Below are 21,210 nucleotides of genomic sequence, written 5' to 3'. Positions count from 1 at the left end.
GGGCCTTGAATGCGCTACTGCTTGCTTTGACTGGGTTGTCCCCTAATGCAAATTAAACACACAAGTCTTTTTCATGGCCAGTTTTATTGTATTAGTAAACAAAGCAGTAGGCATCAGACACATCAGCAATCAAATGGATTTATAAAGCCCTTCTTACTTCAGCTGATGTCACAAAGTGCTGTACAGAAACCCAGCCTAAAACCCCAAACAGCAAGCAATGCAGATGTTGAGTCACTCTCAGCACACACACCTCGTTACTCCTTTACACTCCCACATTTCTACCTCAAGCGTTCCTACTCTCTTCATTGACATGTATTTTTAATGTAAAGACTTTATTTTTAAGTTATGGATGAGAGTATATTCAAAACATTTTCTATAATAGTGCAGTATTAAGAGGACTTTAAGCTCTACTGTGTCCCAAATGGCACCCTATTCCTCACATAGTGCACTACTTTTGACCAGGGCCCCTTGTCAGTAGTGAACTATATAGGGAATAGGGTGCCATTTGGGAGACATCTAGTGTGGCCCAAGAGGCATCACATGGGAAGTATGTGAGTGCAAACGTGGTTGGTGGCACCTTAATTGGGGAGGATGGGGTAACGGCAGGAGCGGAGTGGTATCAAACATGGTTTGACGCCGTTCCAGCCATTATGAGCCGTCCTCCCCTGGCTGTTTGATCATATCACTTCAGGCCCCACACACTACAACACTGGTCAATTTCCTTCTTCATACACCTTATCTACTACACTATATTAAAGCATTTAACACAAAACCAACTCAAACTACTGTACATAGTTACATATCAACTGCTGTTATCTGAACCCGGCACAGCTGGGGTTAGGCCGCACAGTCTTCGATTATGCCTTACCGCTACTTAATGGTTTTGTGTAGCCTGAGCTAATGTTTAACCAGTAATATTTTGCCTGGAATGTGTCGTGGCCTCTGGCCTAACCAATTATACCATCTCTTGTTTGTGGCATTGGGGCGTGTACCAATAGTCTATAGTGGCTTCCTCTCCTTGTCACCTCCCCTTCATGTGAAAGAAAACCACCAGTTAAACGCCTATGTTGCCTGCCTGAACCCATCCAGTCCTCTTTTAGATTACCACAGATGAAATAAAGACAAAGGTAATCAAATATACTGAACAAAAATATAAACGCGACATGTAAAGTGTTGGTCCCATGTTTCATGAGCTGAAATAAAAGATCTCAGTAATTTTTCATACACAAAAAGCTTATCTCGCTCCAATTTTATGCACAAATGTGTTTACATCCCTGTTAGTGAGCATTTCTCCTTTGCCAAGATATACCTGACAGGTGTGGTATATCAAGCTGATTAAACGGCATGATCATTACACAGGTGCACCTTGTGCTGGGGACTTTAAAAGGCCACTCTAAAATGTGCAGTTTTGTCGCACAATACACACAGATCTCTCAAGTTGAGGGAGCGTGTAATTGGCTTGCGGACTGCAGGAATTTCTACTAGAGCGGTTGCCAGATAATGTAATGTTAATTCCTCTACCTTACCATAAGCAACCTACAACTTAATTTTAGAGAATTTGGCAGTACGCCCAAATCACAGACCATGTGTAACCACGCCAGCCCAGGACCTCCACATCCGGCTTCTTCACCTGCAGGATCATCTGAGACCAGACACCTGGACAGCTGATGAAACTGAGGAGTATTTCCATCTGTAATAAAGCCCTATTGTGGAGAAAAACTCATTCAGATTGGCTGGGCCTGGCTCCACAGTGGGTGGACCTATGCCCTCCCAGCCCATGCATGGCTGCTCCCCTGCAGTCATATGAAATCCATATATTAGGGCCTAATTAATTAATTAAAGTTGACGTATTTCCTTATACGAACTGTAACTCAGTAAAATCCTTGAAACTGTTGCGTTTGTATTTTTGTCCAGTATGTTAGTGGGGGTGAAGGTATGCATCCTTGATTCCTTTCCTTAGGTGAGTCTCATATTCTACTTCTTTCCTCCTCAAGATCAATCTGTCCACCTGGACTATCCTTCTGCTCTCTGATTGGTCTATGTCCAGCACTCTCACCGGTCTCTTCTTTGATTGGTCATTAATAACAAAGCATTGTGCCTGCCAACTCCTGCTGAAGTTCCTATCATAAAGCGGACCTGACATGGTTTCACTGATGTATCTTATTGGACATTAGGATTCCATCGAACTGTCTGATTGGCTCTTCAGCCTTACCACTTAGCCTATAGCAGACATCAGTCACAACACAGGCAGAGATTCCCTTGGAGAACACAACATCATAATATGAGTAAGAGTGTCCCTTTAAGCCTGTGAGCCAACCATCTGGTACAGTACAATTGTATGATGGTCTGAATGGAACCTATAGACACTACTGTTGTTAATTCGCCAACATTTTTTCTGTGAATATTTATTTTCTCTACCAGTTACATAAAACAGACTAAGTTCAGAGCATAGCCCGGGGGGGGGGGGGGGGGCATGAAGTTGTGTAGAGGGCTCTCTTCTCCTCTTGCAGGGTTTAGTAGTAGTCTTCATAGTTCTTGGGGTTGAGGCAATAGAGAATGGCCCCTCCGAAGGAGAAGATGGTGGCCCCCCAGGCCAGGCCATAGCCCCAGTTAAACTCGTGGTTTATCCTCAAGCTGACCGTCTCAATGAACTTAATGGTGTAGAGGACCAGACTGCAGACCTGAAGCACCACTGTTACAGAGTAAGGGAGTGAAGCAGAGAGAAGAAGCGAAGCACATGAAATGACAAGATCAGAGAAAAATGAAGATTCTCTAGTTATAACAAACTGTGTGTGTGTGCTGTGTACAGTATGCATGTACTGTGTGTGTCTGTTTGAAGATGTGTGTGCATGTATTCATGCCATACTGTACCTGCAGCGGACAGCAAGACAGCGACAGGCCTGTAGCAGCGGCTCCTGGAGCCGACACACACTGACACCAGGGCAACCAGGAAGGAGAACAGGATGAGGGCAGCACCACCCAGCAACAGGGCCAACGTGGCAATCTGCCAGTCTGAGAGGGAGAGACAGGAGGGCGGGGGGCACAGAGAGAGAGCGTAGAAAACCCTGCTCAGTTATGTATTATGGATCTGTACTGAACACACTGTAGCACCTCTATTTGAAAGAGAGAAATTGGTAAAAAAATAAGTCTGAACGCACTCAAGCACCTCCCTATTTTATTGGCTAGAGAGAGAGCAAAAGAGCGAGTCTGTAACATTGCAATGCGAAGTCTCACAGACATGCCCAAGTACACAGCCACAGTGAAAAATGACACAGACATGCCCAAGTACACAGCCAGTGAAAAATGACACAGACATGACCAAGTACACAGCCACAGTGAAAAATGACACAGACATGACCAAGTACACAGCCACAGTGAAAAATGACACAGACATGACCAAGTACACAGCCACAGTGAAAAATGACAGACATGACCAAGTACACAGCCACAGTGAAAAATGACACAGACATGACCAAGTACACAGCCACAGTGAAAAATGACACAGACATGACCAAGTACACAGCCACAGTGAAAAATGACACAGACATGACCAAGTACACAGCCACAGTGAAAAATGACACAGACATGACCAAGTACACAGCCACAGTGAAACATGACACAGACATGACCAAGTACACAGCCACAGTGAAACATGACACAGACATGACCAAGTACACAGCCACAGTGAAACATGACACAGACATGACCAAGTACACAGCCACAGTGAAAAATGACACAGACATGACCAAGTACACAGCCACAGTGAAAAATGACACAGACATGACCAAGTACACAGCCACAGTGAAAAATGACACAGACATGACCAAGTACACAGCCACAGTGAAAAATGACAGACATGACCAAGTACACAGCCACAGTGAAACATGACACAGACATCGACATGAAGGTCTGGCATTCCACCCACACCATCTGGCAACAGAAGGCTTCTTATTCCTCATGGGAAGAGTATTCTGAGGATCTGGGTTATTAACCTAATGATCATGTCGACAGTATGGTCCAAGAATGTTAAACCTGCACTAAAATCACATTTGTACCCAACACAGCAAAAAAATGAATGAAAACTAAACACACAAACTGTCTCTCTCCCTCTCGCTCACTGCTAGGCCTCTTAATGAATCCCAGTGCAGAAGTAGACTGTTATTCTCTGGGTGAATGGATAATGTGTGTCCCTCTCTCTGTCCCAGTGCAGAAGTAGACTGTTATTCTCTGGGTGACTGGATAATGTATGTACCCCTCTCTCTGTCCCAGTGCAGAAGTAGACTGTTATTCTCTGGGTGACTGGATAATGTATGTCCCCCTCTCTCTGTCCCAGTGCAGACGTAGACTGTTATTCTCTGGGTGACTGGATAATGTATGTACCCCTCTCTCTGTCCCAGTGCAGAAGTAGACTGTTATTCTCTGGGTGAATGGATAATGTGTGTCCCTCTCTCTGTCCCAGTGCAGAAGTAGACTGTTATTCTCTGGGTGACTGGATAATGTATGTACCCCTCTCTCTGTCCCAGTGCAGAAGTAGACTGTTATTCTCTGGGTGACTGGATAATGAATGTCCCCCTCTCTCTGTCCCAGTGCAGACGTAGACTGTTATTCTCTGGGTGACTGGATAATGTATGTCCCCCTCTCTCTGTCCCAGTGCAGACGTAGACTGTTATTCTCTGGGTGACTGGATAATGTATGTCCCCCTCTCTCTGTCCCAGTGCAGACGTAGACTGTTATTCTCTGGGTGACTGGATAATGTATGTCCCCCTCTCTCTGTCCCAGTGCAGACGTAGACTGTTATTCTCTGGGTGACTGGATAATGTATGTCCCCCTCTCTCTGTCCCAGTGCAGACGTAGACTGTTATTCTCTGGGTGACTGGATAATGTATGTCCCCCTCTCTCTGTCCCAGTGCAGACGTAGACTGTTATTCTCTGGGTGACTGGATAATGTATGTCCCCCTCTCTCTGTCCCAGTGCAGACGTAGACTGTTATTCTCTGGGTGACTGGATAATGTATGTACCCCTCTCTCTGTCCCAGTGCAGAAGTAGACTGTTATTCTCTGGGTGAATGGATAATGTGTGTCCCTCTCTCTGTCCCAGTGCAGAAGTAGACTGTTATTCTCTGGGTGACTGGATAATGTATGTACCCCTCTCTCTGTCCCAGTGCAGAAGTAGACTGTTATTCTCTGGGTGACTGGATAATGAATGTCCCCCTCTCTCTGTCCCAGTGCAGACGTAGACTGTTATTCTCTGGGTGACTGGATAATGTATGTCCCCCTCTCTCTGTCCCAGTGCAGACGTAGACTGTTATTCTCTGGGTGACTGGATAATGTATGTCCCCCTCTCTCTGTCCCAGTGCAGACGTAGACTGTTATTCTCTGGGTGACTGGATAATGTATGTCCCCCTCTCTCTGTCCCAGTGCAGACGTAGACTGTTATTCTCTGGGTGACTGGATAATGTATGTCCCCCTCTCTCTGTCCCAGTGCAGACGTAGACTGTTATTCTCTGGGTGACTGGATAATGTATGTCCCCCTCTCTCTGTCCCAGTGCAGAAGTAGACTGTTATTCTCTGGGTGACTGGATAATGTATGTAGCCCTCTCTCTGTCCCAGTGCAGACGTAGACTGTTATTCTCTGGGTGACTGGATAATGTATGTCCCCCTCTCTCTGTCCCAGTGCAGAAGTAGACTGTTATTCTCTGGGTGACTGGATAATGTATGTCCCTCCTGCCTGCTCGATGCAAAGTCAGCAGCAGTTTCAAGAAGTACTCCAAATCACTCATCTAAAGTATAGACTAGAATAGCACTCTGTCCTTGCTGGAATGCTAACAAGGATAGGAGAGGGGGGCTAGAGACACAGGAGGCTGGGAGACAGAGGGGAGAAACTACTGGATTTCTATATCCAACCACCTTGTGTATGGGAATGAGCTTCAAGTTCCTTAACATCCACATGACCAACAAACTAACATAGTCCAAACACACCAAGATGTGAAGAGGGCACAGCGAAACCTATTCCCCCTCAGGAGACTGAAAAGATTTGGCATGGGTCCTCAGATTCTCAAAATGTTCTACAGCTGCACCATCAAGAGCATCCTGACTGGTTAAATCACCATCTCGTATGGCAACTGCTCAGCCTCCGACCACAAGCCACTACAGAGGGTAGTGCGTACGGCCCAGTACATCACTGGGGCCAAGCTTCCTACCATCCAGGACCTCTATACCAGGCGGTGTCAGAGGAAGACCCTAAACATTGTCAAAGACTCCAGACACCCTAGTCATAGATTGTTCTCTGCTGCCGCAGGGCAAGCGGTACTGGAGCCAAGTCTAGGTCCAAGAGGCTTCTAAACAGCTTCTACCACCAAGCCATAAGACTCCTGAACATCTAATCAAATGGCTACCCAGACCCTTCCCCAATCTTGACCTTAACCATTAGTGGGGCAACTTCACCCTCCACCATAAAATGTTTACAAGCTTAGTCTTAGAGGCGGCAGGCAGCCTAGTGGATAAGAGTATTGGGTCAGTAACTGAAACGTTGCAGGTTCAAGTCCCTGAGCTGACAAGGTAAAAAAATATATATATGTTGATGTGCCCTTGAGCAAGGCACTTTACTCTAATTGCTGCTGTAAGTCTCTCTGGTTAAGAGCTTCTGCTAATTGACTACATGTAAATGTCTATTATAGCTAGCTGCTAGACACTCTTAATTAACTGGGAGGTCCATTCATGTCCACTGAGGGATATAGATGTTTTATTGTTAGGAGCAACAGTCTAGACTTGTTCATCAACAATCTGTGGGCTGGGTGGGGGTATGGTATATGTAAACAGACAAGGGATGTTATGAGGTTGATTAACTTAAAAGGCATAATGGCAAAGTAAATACCATCAGAGAAAATAGATTGTTTTTCAATTAGAAGAAGAGGTGCGTGTGCGTCTGGATGCATGTGTGTTAGAAATAGCTTGGACATATCAATTAAAACGGCCAATAGAAGATGTATAATATTCGTTACACTCACAGCTAAGTGGCTTAATCAGAATGGCAAACCATTTCCTCTACGGCAAGGCAGACGGGAATGATTAAAGTGACTGTGTGTAAGCTACTTAAACTACAGTTCCCACTCTTGTCGGGGGGAAACATCATTCCACAGGTCGAGCTGCTCGAACATAAACAAACATTCCCTTCATGGACCAAATATTGCTCTCATTTCCAGTGACCTCATTGGCTGCCTCTCCGACCGTGGGAGCTTCACCCAACTCCGGTTTGTCGCTAGACTGAACAACAATATAAAAACGCAACATGGAATAATTTCAAAGTTGCTGGATATTGTCAGGAACTGGAAAACGCTGTTGTGCATGTCGATCCAGAGCATCCCAAACATGGTCAATGGGTGTCATGTCTGGTGAGTATACAGGCCATGGAAGAACTGGGACATTTTCAGCTTCCAGGAATTGTGTACAGATCCTTGCAACATGGGGCTATGTTGCATAGGGGAACATAAGGGGATGGTGCCGGATGAATGGCACGTCAATGGGCCTCAGGATCTCGTCACGATATCTCTGTGCATTCAAATTGCCATCAATAAAATGCAATTGTGTTCATTGTCCGTAGCTTTTGCCTGCCCATACCAAACCCCACCATGGGGCGCTCTGTTCACAACGTTGACATCAGCAAACCGTTCGCCCAAGCGACGCCATACAAGCCATCTGCCCGGTACAGTTGAAACTGGGATTCATCCATGAAGAGCACACTTCTCCAGCGTGTGAGTGGCCATCGAAGGTGAGAATTTGCCCACTGAAGTCAGCTACAACGACGAACTGCAGCCAGATCAAGACACTGGTGAGGACGACGAGCACACAGATGAGCTTCCCTGAGATGGTTTCTGACAGTCTGTGCAGAAGTTTCATCAGCTGTCCGGTTGGCTGGTCTCAGACGATCCTGCAGGTGAAGAAGCCGGATGTGGAGGTCCTGGGCTGGAGTGGTTACACATGGTCTGTGGGTTGTGAGGCCGGTTGGAAGTACTGCCAAATTCTCTAAAAACGACATTGGAAGCGACTTATGGTAGAGAAATTAACATTCAATTATCTGGCAACAGCTCTGGTAGACATTCCTTTAGTCGGCATGCCAATTGCACGCTCCCTCAAAACTTGACACATCTCTGGCATTGGGTTGTGTGACAAGACAGCACATTTTAGAGTGGTCTTTTATTGTCCCCAGCACAAGGTGCATCTGTGTATTGATCATGCTGTTTAATCAACTTCTTGATGTGCCACACCTGTCAGGTAGATTATCTTGGCAAAGGAGAAATGCTCATTAACAGGGATGAGAGAAATAAGCTTTTTATACATATGAAAGGCTGGGATCTTTTATTTCAGCTCATGAAACAAGCACTTTACATGTTGTGTTCACTATAATTAGAAATAGTGTCTACCAGTAATCTTGGTCATTTTCTGCCTATCAGACCGCAACTCCCTAGTCAAAAATATCCTATAGGATTCGTGATTTTTTCCCAATACAATCCTGTAGGATTTTGTGTCACCTCTATCAGATTGCTATTGGATGACTTTACAAAATATATATATGTAACCTTTATTTAACTAGGCAAGTCAGTTAAGAACAAATTCTTATTTACAAGGACGGCCTACCCCGGCCAAACACAGACAACGCTGGGCCAATTGTGTGCCTTCCTATGGGACTCCCAATCACAGCCGGATGTGATGCTGCCTGGATTCGAACCAGGTACCGCAGGTCTTGCACTGAGATGCAGTGTCTTAGACCACTGTGCCACTCGGGAGCAATTGGACCCTTTAGGATTCTCGCAATCCTATATGATTGTGTGTCACTTGTATCAGAATCCTATTCGACTACTTTTTTTCTTATTGTAAATCAAAAGTAATCAGATTGGATCCTTTTTGCTAAATCTTGTAGGATTTTGTAACCCCCAAACAAAATCCTATTAGAATGTTTTTTTCTCTTTATTTAACACAATAAAGTATATTTTGTTGTCATAAGTAAATATTTTGGGTAGAACTATATATGTACATATTATACAGTATGAAAAGGATTCATTATTGAATATATATATTTAATCTTATTTGTATACGTTTTATTACACTTGGATTGTATACTAGAACATAGGGGTTGAAAAGTGTTATTTTTCTCAGATATAAATAAACAAGTCCAGGTAAAAGCCAAACGTCATAACTTTCTAGTTGGGGAAACACTACTACATTAATACAATATTGCCCTCTTGCTAGATTGATGACTAAAACCACAGTGAAACAGTGCAAAACGGCTGTCAGCTCAACTCTAGCTAGCTATGTTGAAGCCATTTCTATGTTATTTTCGAGTCACTGTATTTTTATAGTAAATGAGAAATGTTTATCTTGTTTGTTATTGCTAAATATATGTGCCTTTATAATAGGAAAGTCAACCCCGTTTTCATGATTTCTGGTAGATCTAAATAAATCAATCACATCACGTTGTTGGACTCATTCAGCAGTTGTTACCTAATTAAATACTGTAGGAAATTAATGTTAAAAGTTCCATTTAAATTCCTAAAACATAAGTTGAAAATAATGCTGTTGCCGCTTCCCGTTACAATAACTTTTGATAAATAGCCCAATGTCAAAACACCGTTTTTGTCGTGTCCAAATCAATCATCAATAAACAGTTTTGAAAACCTAAACATAAATTGTAGTCTACTACACATATATGTGCCACAATAGTAATCATATTACTTATATTATTCATTTTTTGGAGCACCTTATAAACTGCATATGCACCATGTTGTTTTGACAAGTGCCAATTAAAATCACTCATATTGATTAGAGGAGAAATCGAATTGCATGCGCTGCTGAAACTAACAACTCAAAAACACATGGAACCTGGAAACACCTGTTGGAGACAAGCAGCTACACTTTGGAGTGATGCATTTTGATTTGGGGATGTGGCCTAAACGGACAGAGAACGCAACCGCAACACTTATTTGACAAGCACTCATTTTGATATCACATTGAAATGAACAGAACGGTTGCACGCCCTGTTCAAACTAACCTTACTAAAAAAAAAATTAAAAAACATACGGAATCTGGGAATATTTACTGCATATCACTGGTTACAGGACACCTTTTATAAGACAGCTAGCTACATTGTGGATTGTTGCATTGTTTCAAGTATGTCGCCAACGCCTAAAGCTAAATATAACACTATTTTGTTAACTCATCATATCGAAATCAATAGAGTGAGGGCAGACTGTTGGTGTGTTTACATTGTTTAAACTAAGACTATTCAAAGGACACACTGAATCCGATCATTTCTTTAATCACTGGTTAGAAGAGATTCCCACTCCAGGAATCCCCTCCAACGTTACAGGATTCCCCGAACACCTTATTACCGTCGCAGGTGAAGGGACGGGGGCAGTTACACACGAAGAAAACAATGGAGGGAGGAGGGACAAAGAAAGGAGAAATCTAGAACGAAGAAAGGATAAAAGTACAGAAGAGGACATTGAGAGACAAAGGACGGCTTAAAAGAGGAAGAACTTCCTTGAGTGATTCCTGTACCCGCGAGCCAAAACCAAGTTGTCACAAAATATAATTTAATGATTATCGAAAATATTTTTTGGGGTTTGTAAGTGAAGTACTCTGAACCGGGCTTGGATTTTGTTTCCCCTTTCTTGAACCGGACAAGTGCCATTCTGTAAACAAACCTCTTCAACACACCACCGCAATATGGGAGTGATTCAATCATATCACATTTTGGAACCAGTCCTATCGGGCTCCTCTGGGATTCTATTTTATAGGATCCGATAGGGTTTTTCTATTGGATTCTCGTATTGGAATCCTATCAGATTTTGGAACCTGTCCTATAGGATAAAATCTATAGGATTGGTTCCAAAGTGTATCATATTAGGAATGGTTCTAAAGTCTGATATCCAATAGAAGTTTTTGACTTCCAATAGAAAAATCCTAAGGCTGAAATTGCAGGAACCACTGCAGTGGTTATCAGTCTCAATCAGTTATGTAACAGCAGGATACAGAAACTCATTGTAGAAGCTCAGAGATTTAGAACAGACACACATACTGCGTGAGAAAAATACAGCCAGGAGTCTCGGTGCTAGAAGGACAGGAAGCGCTAACTTTTAATATAGGACTGCGTCCCAAATTACACCCTATTCCTTATGTAGTGGGCTACTTCTGAGCTCTGGTCAAAAACAGTATAGGGTGCTATTTGGGATGCAGATTAGGTTCTGTATGATGATTGATGGAAATGGAGATTAGCGAGATCCAATCTGATCATTAATTACATCTCCCTATGTGCATTTCAGGAGCTGTCATCTCTATTTTTTTTATCTTGATTTTTTTATGCATCCCTTCAGGGCCACTCTCGGCCTGAGACAATAAGGGGGATTAACTGTGTCAGATCAGAACCTGGAGACTATGGAGAGTTTCTTCACCTCTGACTGGACTGAGATCAGCGCTAATAGTGATGAGTAGTGTCTGCTAAGTGCACTCACTCACACACTCACTCCACATTCGTTTCTCCTCTCTCACTGGTTTGGCATCAGCGCAAAATGTCTCACACTCCTGAGACTGTCTACACGTGTGTGTGTGTGTGTGTGTGAGAGAGAGAGAGAGAGAGAGAGATAGAGAATGTGTGTGATTGAGTGTAATATCCAAATGTTAAAAAGGGATACCCCAGAGGTTTTGTATATTCTCAGTAGTTTTGAAAGTAGTGCTCACGAGCCAAAATGTCTCCCCTGAAAATTGTGCACAATTGTGTACTACGTCATCCATTTTATCTGATATGTTAGGAATTTGTAAGTGCTTAAGTTCCTGCACTGCATCTTTAATGGTATGCACATCTATGCATGCACGTCAACCCTGCAGAACTCCTTACTGAGTGTACCAACCTGCTTGTAGGCCCTGAATACACATCTACACACAACAACCCAGCAGAACTCCTGAGTGTACCAACCTGCTTGTAGGCCCTGAATACACATCTATACACAACAACCCAGCAGAACTCCTTACCGAGTGTACCAACCTGCTTGTAGGCCCTGAATACACATCTATACACAACAACCCAGCAGAACTCCTTACTGAGTGTACCAATGGCGCTGACAGAGATGGCCGCCTCGCTTCGTGTTCCTAGGAAACTATGCAGTTTTTTGTTTTTTTTTACGTGTTATTTCTTACATTAGTACCCCAGGTCATCTTAGGTTTCATTACATACAGTCGAGAAGAACTACTGAATATAAGATCAGCGTCAACTCACCATCAGTACAACCAAGAATATGATTTTCGCGAAGCGGATTCTGTGTTCTGCCTTTCAACCAGGACAACGGAATGGATCCCAGCCGGCGACCCAAAAAAACGACTCCATAAAAGAGGGAAACGAGGCGGTCTTCTGGTCAGACTCCGGAGACGGGCACATCGTGCACCACTCCCTAGCATTCTTCTCGCCAATGTCCAGTCTCTTGACAACAAGGTTGATGAAATCCGAGCAAGGGTAGCATTCCAGAGGGACATCAGAGACTAACGTTCTTTGCTTCACGGAAACATGGCTCACTGGAGAGACGCTATCGGAGGCGGTGCAGCCAGCGGGTTTCTCCACGCATTGTGCGGACAGAAACAAACATCTTTCTGGTAAGAAGAGGGGCGGGGGCGTATGCCTTATGGCTAACGAGACGTGGTGTGATCACAGAAACATACAGGAACTCAAATCCTTCTGTTCACCTGATTTAGAATTCCTCACAATCAAATGTAGACCGCATTATCTACCAAGAGAATTCTCTTCGATTATAATCACAGCCGTATTTATTCCCCCCCAAGCAGACACATCGATGGCTCTGAACAAACTTTATTTGACTCTTTGCAAACTGGAATCCATACATCCTGAGGCTGCATTCATTATAGCTGGGGATTTTAACAAGGCTAGTCTGAAAACAAGACTCCCTAAATTGTATCAGCATATCGATTGCGCAACCAAGGCTGGAAAAACCTTGGATCATTGTTATTCTAACTTCCGCGACGCATATAAGGCCCTGCCCCGCCCTCCTTTCGGAAAAGCTGACCATGACTCCATTTTGCTGATCCCTGCCTACAGACAGAAACTAAAACAAGAAGCTCCCACGCTGAGGTCTGTCCAACGCTGGTCCGACCAAGCTGATTCCACACTCCAAGACTGCTTCCATCACGTGGACTGGGATATGTTTCGTATTGCGTCAGATAACAACATTGACGAATACGCTGATTCGGTGTGCGAGTTCATTAGAACGTGCGTTGAAGATGTCGTTCCCATAGCAACGATTAAAACATTCCCTAACCAGAAACCGTGGATTGATGGCAGCGTTCGCGTGAAAGGCTATCAAACAAGCTAAGCGTCAGTATAGAGAATCTCAATTCAACGGCTCAGACACAAGAGGTATGTCTACAGTCAATCACGGACTACAAGAAGAAAACCAGCCCAGTCACGGACCAGGATGTCTTGCTCCCAGGCAGACTAAATAACTTTTTTGCCCGCTTTGAGGACAATACAGTGCCACTGACACGACCTGCAACGAAAACATGCGGACTCTCCTTCACTGCAGCCGAGGTGAGTAAAACATTTAAACGTGTTAACCCTCGCAAGGCTGCTGGCCCAGACGGCATCCCCAGCCGCGCCCTCAGAGCATGCGCAGACCAGCTGGCCGGTGTGTTTACGGACATATTCAATCAATCCCTATACCAGTCTGCTGTTCCCACATGCTTCAAGAGGGCCACCATTGTTCCTGTTCCCAAGAAAGCTAAGGTAACTGAGCTAAACGACTACCGCCCCGTAGCACTCACTTCCGTCATCATGAAGTGCTTTGAGAGACTAGTCAAGGACCACATCACCTCCACCCTACCTGACACCCTAGACCCACTCCAATTTGCTTACCGCCCAAATAGGTCCACAGACGATGCAATCTCAACCACACTGCACACTGCCCTAACCCATCTGGACAAGAGGAATACCTATGTGAGAATGCTGTTCATCGACTACAGCTCGGCATTCAACACCATAGTACCCTCCAAGCTCGTCATCAAGCTCGAGACCCTGGGTCTCGATCCCGCCCTGTGCAACTGGGTACTGGACTTCCTGACGGGCCGCCCCCAGGTGGTGAGAGTAGGCAACATCTCCACCCCGCTGATCCTCAACACTGGGGCCCCACAAGGGTGCGTTCTGAGCCCTCTCCTGTACTCCCTGTTCACCCACGACTGCGTGGCCACGCACGCCTCCAACTCAATCATCAAGTTTGCGGACGACACAACAGTGGTAGGCTTGATTACCAACAACGACGAGACGGCCTACAGGGAGGAGGTGAGGGCCCTCGGAGTGTGGTGTCAGGAAAATAACCTCACACTCAACGTCAACAAAACTAATGAGATGATTGTGGACTTCAGGAAACAGCAGAGGGAACACCCCCCTATCCACATCGATGGAACAGTAGTGGAGAGGGTAGTAAGTTTTAAGTTCCTCGGCATACACATCACAGACAAACTGAATTGGTCCACTCACACAGACAGCATCGTGAAGAAGGCGCAGCAGCGCCTCTTCAACCTCAGGAGGCTGAAGAAATTTGGCTTGTCACCAAAAGCACTCACAAACTTCTACAGATGCACAATCGAGAGCATCCTGGCGGGCTGTATCACCGCCTGGTACGGCAACTGCTCCGCCCACAACCGTAAGGCTCTCCAGAGTGTAGTGAGGTCTGCACAACGCATCACCGGGGGCAAACTACCTGCCCTCCAGGACACCTACACCACCCAATGTTACAGGAAGGCCATAAAGATCATCAAGGACAACAACCACCCGAGCCACTGCCTGTTCACCCCGCGATCATCCAGAAGGCGAGGTCAGTACAGGTGCATCAAAGCTGGGACCGAGAGACTGAAAAACAGCTTCTATCTCAAGGCCATCAGACTGTTAAGCCATCACTAACATTGAGTGGCTGCTGCCAACACACTGACTCAACTCCAGCCACTTCAATAATGGGAATTGATGGGAAATGTAAAATATATCACTAGCCACTTTAAACAATGCTACCTAATATAATGTTTACATACCCTACATTATTCATCTCATATGCATACGTATATACTGTACTCTATATCATCTACTGCATCCTTATGTAATACATGTATCACTAGCCACTTCAACTATGCCACTTTGTTTACATACTCATCTCATATGTATATACTGTACTCGATACCATCTACTGTATCTTGCCTATGCTGCTCTGTACCATCACTCATCCATATATCTTTATGTACATATTCTTTATCCCCTTACACTGTGTATAAGACAGTAGTTTTGGAATTGTTAGTTAGATTACTTGTTGGTTATTACTGCATTGTCGGAACTAGAAGCACAAGCATTTCGCTACACTCGCATTAACATCTGCTAACATCTGTGACAAATAAAATTTGATTTGATTTGATTCTGCTTGTAGGCCCTGAATACACATGTATACACAACAACCCAGCAGAACGTGTTATAAAGTGCACCAACCGGGTAAATACAATACAAACACAATTTGTTTAATACCCTGGGCATGACACTGAGGAAACTTAGATATTGGGGAGAGAGACTGACTGATTACTGTGAGTCAAATTGATCCCTAAGTCTAGTGCAAGGCCAAACTGAGGAAATGGGCAGTTTGCTGTGTGCAGTTACTGTGGTATGCTGGCTGCTAGTGACACAGAGACTCCATGTCTTTATAAGGAATCAAGCTGCACTTTGTCTCAGAGTGACAGGAGAGAAGAGCGGTGCCAAAATGACCCCTCAGTTAGGATACTCATCACATAAACAAAAACAGTGTATTCAGACAAACAAAAACACTTATTCATTGACTGCACAGCACACTATCTGCAGCCAACAAACTAGATAGAAAGACGCATTGAACACCTGGTGGAGTAATCGAAATACAGCTCGTTTCCACAAAAACTTCCATGCTGGATGAAAAATAAGTCCCCTTTTCAATGGGGAAAACAGCATTTCTAGAATGTGCCACTTGTTTCCCTGGTTACTAATCTCTCAGCATTTGGATCTCTGGAGAGTTCGCTTCTCAAAATTGCCCTTGCTCCTTGGCCAGCAGAGGAACCCCAACAAAGGCTCATTTTGTCAGCAACAAAAGCCCAATAAACCCCAGCTGGACAAAATTCCCACATCATTTAGTGGTGGGTTGGGCGAATAGAAAAGAGGGCAAGTCAAGGATATTTTATATGCCCATAATTAATTATGACAAGTCCTTTAAGTTTGAAATAAACGATTTAAAACTTTGAAAAGCCAACTTTAGAGCGTCCATCATACATTTGATAGCAGAGACTGGATGGGAAAAATTATGCTCTTGCCTTTACCTTTCAGCTGCAACAAATTATTACTGAGCAGAGAAAAAATTAAGTGATTGTACTGACGCACCAGTAGACTCAGCCGCAGGCGTCCCTTTCATCTCTGAATTCATATGTTCCTCAATGGATGCATAGCATATCATCATGGGCATTGAAACAAACAAAAAAATAATCCCTCAAAATGTCCCCAAAATAGAACCCTATCAATTTGTACCTCAACATAAACACAGTATAGATGCATATGTGCATTCTGAACAGTAAAAAGAGTAATAGGTCTATTGACATTAGTGAACAGGAGGCAGGTCTCTCTCACCAGTCTCGAGCGTTGTGTTGCACTGCCATGTGTCCGAGTTGACAGGCTTCCAGCAGGACTCCCACAGAGACAGGTAGTACTGGTTATACGCCGTTACCCACGCGGGGCTCAACACCGCCCCGACATCCAGGCAGAGCGCAAGGAAGACGCACACCAAGCCCACCAACTTCAGCGGTGTCAACGCCGACACGCGCACCTCCTCCGTTCCACTCACGGATGAAGCCATGGGATGGTAAACAAAAGTAGCTTTCTCCGAGGACCGTGGGCTGGCGGTTGGGTCTCAAACCAAGAATTTCGTAATTCTCCCCTGCTGAGAGTGGAGGGTGGGCAGCGCGTCAGGGACGCTGCTGCAGCTACCGTATCACTACTGCTGAAGCGAGTCGTCCGAGCGCACTGAACATTGCTGAAATATCACAGAGAGGCACCTGCAGGGTCCTAGTGCCTAGGTCTCTCTCTGGATTTCCGGCAGTCTCTTTCCAGAGGTTGGCCAAATCCCCCCCCCCCCCCCCCCCTCTCTCAGAGGGAAACAGGGGATATGAAATCGCATTTTTATAATTGAACCTAACCGATTCTTATTTCCACAAAGAAGTATCCAGTAATTAGCTATTATTGATTTTTAGGGTGGGGGGGGGGGGGGGGGGGGGGGTATTTCTGGGGTTCTGGGGTTTTCTGACAAGTGCAATTATTTCATATGATTCATCGTTCATTTCACTCCCATCATCTTTCGACCCATAGCTGATGTGTTGAGTGTCAATTTCAAATTACAGTCAAATGTGATCATGGACTGGAGTTTGATTAGACACTGTGAATTTAATATGTTGTGACAAGTAAATAAACTAAAAATGAATAGGCTTTTCCTAAGCTTATAAACTGAATTACTCATCACACTGGGCACAAGCGGCGTAGCCCCCTCAATTAAAACGTTAACCCCTTCCGTCTTAGTGTTATGCCTCTATATAAAAATAGAGGCAAAACAAATCTGTATCTCCACGGTGCTGTGTCAGCATAACGGACACGGCATGCTTTGGGTTTCCATAAAAAGCGGGGAAACAACATATGTATGTTTTTCAAGCAGAAATTTGCTTCCTGCAACACTAACTCAAAAAAGTTCTGGGACACTGTGAAGTCAATGGAGAATAAGAATACCTCCTCCCAGCTGCCCACTGCACTGAAGATAGGAAACTCGGTCACCACTGATAAATCCATTATAATTGAGAATTTCAATAAGCATTTTTCTACGGCTAGCCATGCTTTCCACCTGGCTACCCCTACCCTGGTCAACAGCACTGCACCCCCCACAGCAACTCGCCCAAGCCTTCCCCATTTCTCCTTCTCCCAAATCCAGTCAGCTGATGTTCTGAAAGCGCTGCAAAATCTGGACCCCTACAAATAAGCTTAATAAAATTATCTGCCGAAATTGTTGCCACCCCTATTACTAGCCTGTTCAACCTCTCTCTCGTGTCGTCTGAGATTCCCAAAGATTGGAAAGCAGCTGCGGTCATCCCCCTTTTCAAAGGGGGGACACTCTTGACCCAAACTGCTACAGACCTATATCTATCCTACCCTGCCTTTCTAAGGTCTTCGGAAGCCAAGTCAACAAACAGATTACCGACCATTTAGAATCTCACCATACCCTCTCTGCTATGCAATCTGGTTTCAGAGCTGGTCATGGGTGCCCCTCAGCCACGCTCAAGGTCCTAAATGATATCTTAACCGCCATCGATAAGAAACATTACTGTGCAGCCGTATTCATTGATCTGGCCAAGGCTTTCGACTCTGTCAATCACCACATCCTCATCGGCAGACTCGACAGCCTTGGTTTCTCAAATGATTGGCTCGCCTGGTTCACCAACTACTTCTCTGATAGAGTTCAGTGTGTCAAATCGGAGGGTCTGCTCTCCGGACCTCTGGCAGTCTCTATGGGGGTGCCACAGGGTTCAATTCTTGGACCGACTCTCTTCTCTGTATACATCAATGAGATCGCTCTTGCTGCTGGTGAGTCTCTGATCCACCTCTACGCAGATGACACCATTCTGTATACTTCTGGCCCTTCTTTGGACACTGTGTTAACAACCCTCCAGGCGAGCTTCAATGCCATACAACTCTCCTTCCGTGGCCTCCAATTGCTCTTAAATACAAGTAAAACTAAATGCATGCTCTTCAACCGATCGCTGCCTGCACCTGCCCGCCTGTCCAACAGCATCACTACTCTGGACGGCTCTGACTTAGAATACATGGACAACTACAAATACCTACGTGTCTGGTTAGACTGTAAACTATCCTTCCAGACCCACATCAAACATCTCCAATCCAAAGTTAAATCTAGAATTGGCTTCCTATTTCGCAACAAAGCATCCTTCACTCATGCTGCCAAACATACCCCTGTAAAACTGACCATCCTACCAATCCTCGACTTTGGCGATGTCATTTACAAAATAGCCTCCAATACCCTACTCAACATATTGGATGCAGTCTATCACAGAGCCATCCGTTTTGTCACCAAAGCCCCATATACTACCCACCATTGCGACCTGTACGCTCTCGTTGGCTGGCTCTCGCTTCAGACTCGTCGCCAAACCCACTGGCTCCATGTCATCTACAAGACCCTGCTAGGTAAAGGCCCCCTTATCTCAGCTTGCTGGTCACCATGAGCTCCAGCAGGTATATCTCTCTGGTCACCCCCAAAACCAATTCTTTCTTTGGCCGCCTCTCCTTCAAGTTCTCTGCTGCCAATGACTGGAACGAATTACAAAAATCTCTGATATCACGCTCTGTGGTATAGCGTGATATAAACAGAATTCAATATAATTCCAATGCAAGAGCCCAAATGACACCCCTGGGAATAGCTACATATTGGTACGTTTCATCATAGAGATAGATAGGCTACAGTCTATTATGGTTGTCTTGGTAACCTATTGTTTTATGAGTCTCTACATTTTGGAAAAGTGTTTAGGCTAGGCTGGCATTGCTTAATTGATTACGTGGGTCGAATTTGATTCACAGACGTGTACTGTATCACAACACGTAGCTGAACTCATGAGTGAGCGACATGATTTCCCATGTTTGAAGCTGCCATGTATAGGCCTATGTGTTTATACAGACGGCTGTGCATGGCTGCATCTCACTGTAGTAGGCTGTAGGCTGTAGGCTGCATCTCACTGTGGTAGGCTGTAGGCTGTAGGCTGCATCTCACTGTGGTAGGCTGTAGGCTGTAGGCTGCATCTCACTGTGGTAGGCTGTAGGCTGCATCTCACTGTAGTAGGCTGTAGGCTGCATCTCACTGGAGTAGGCTGTAGGCTGCATCTCACTGTAGTAGACAGACGGCTGCATCTCACTGTAGTAGGCTGTAGGCTGCATCTCACTGTAGTAGGCTGTAGTCTGCATCTCACTGTAGTAGGCTGTAGGCTGCATCTCACTGTAGTAGGCTGTAGATTGTATCTCGCTGTAGGTTGTAGGCTGCATCTCACTGTAGTAGGCTCTAGGCTGCATCTCACTCTATTAGGCTGTAGACTGCATCTCGCTGTAGGTTGTAGGCTGCATCTCACTGTGGTAGGCTGTAGGCTGCATCTCACTGTAGTAGGCTGTAGACTGCATCTCGCTGTAGGTTGTAGACTGCATCTCACTGTGGTAGGTTGTAGGCTGCATCTCACTGTGGTAGGCTGTAGGCTGCATCTCACTGTATTAGGCTGTAGGCTGCATCTCACTGGAGGAGGCTGTAGGCTGCATCTCACTGTATTAGGCTGTAGGCTGCATCTTACTGTATTAGGCTGCATCTCACTGTATTAGGTTGTAGGCTGCATCTCACTGGAGGAGGCTGTAGGCTGCATCTCACTGTATTAGGCTGTAGGCTGCATCTTACTGTATTAGGCTGCATCTCACTGTATTAGGCTGTAGGCTGTATATCACTGTAGTAGGCTGTTGGCTGTTGGCTGCATCTCACTGTAGTAGGTTGTAGGCTGCATCTCTCTGTAGTAGGCTGTAGGCTGCATCACACTGTAGTAGGCTGTAGGCTGCATCTCACTGTATTAGGCTGTAGGCTGTATATCACTGTAATAGGCTGTTGGCTGTAGGCTGCATCTTACTGTATTAGGCTGCATCTCACTGTAGTAGGCTGTAGGCTGCATCACACTGTAGTAGGCTGTAGGCTGCATCTCACTGTATTAGGCTGTAGGCTGTATATCACTGTAATAGGCTGTTGGCTGTAGGCTGCATCTTACTGTATTAGGCTGCATCTCACTGTAGTAGGCTGTAGGCTGCATCTCTCTGTAGTAGGCTGTAGGCTGCATCTCACTGTAGTAGGCTGTGGACTGCATCTCACTGTAGTAGGCTGTAGGCTGTAGGCTGCATCTCACTGTAGTAGGCTGTAGGCTGCATCTCACTGTAGTAGGCTGTAGGCTGCATCTCACTGTAGTAGGCTGTAGGCTGCATCTCACTGTAGTAGGCTGCATCTCACTGTAGTAGGCTGTAGGCTCAATCAAATTCAGATGCAAGAAGGTGCACCAGAGGTGCAGACGGGAGATGCTCCACATGGTT

At 45.1% G+C, this 21,210-nt stretch overlaps 1 protein-coding gene across 1 annotated transcript; it reads right to left on the bottom strand.

The window, feature by feature from the left end:
- Nucleotides 1–67: 67 nt before the first annotated feature.
- Nucleotides 68–17,166, bottom strand: LOC110535080 (transmembrane protein 47). Its single transcript, XM_021619978.3, has 3 exons — nt 16,678–17,166; nt 2,872–3,012; nt 68–2,692 (listed from the first exon to the last, which is right to left on the bottom strand). Exons 1-3 carry the CDS (start codon nt 16,901–16,903, stop codon nt 2,514–2,516), a joined length of 546 nt encoding a protein of 181 aa, XP_021475653.1. The 5' UTR covers nt 16,904–17,166; the 3' UTR covers nt 68–2,513.
- Nucleotides 17,167–21,210: the final 4,044 nt, after the last annotated feature.

This window comes from Oncorhynchus mykiss, chromosome 1 (assembly GCF_057628025.1).
Source record: "Oncorhynchus mykiss isolate SJ-2025 chromosome 1, ASM5762802v1, whole genome shotgun sequence".
Lineage (NCBI taxonomy): Eukaryota > Metazoa > Chordata > Actinopteri > Salmoniformes > Salmonidae > Oncorhynchus > Oncorhynchus mykiss.
This window is presented reverse-complemented; position numbering and strand designations above follow the sequence as displayed.

Bases quoted from the DNA above. Each gene is read 5' to 3' on its own strand.
- LOC110535080 (XM_021619978.3), bottom strand. From the start codon at position 16,903: ATGGCTTCATCCGTGAGTGGAACGGAGGAGGTGCGCGTGTCGGCGTTG. The intron at 3,013-16,677 runs GTGAGAGAGACC...TCTCCCTCTCAG, and splicing joins CAACACAACGCTCGAGACTG to ACTGGCAGATTGCCACGTTG. The intron at 2,693-2,871 runs GTACAGTATGGC...ACTCTGTAACAG, and splicing joins TGTCTTGCTGTCCGCTGCAG to TGGTGCTTCAGGTCTGCAGT.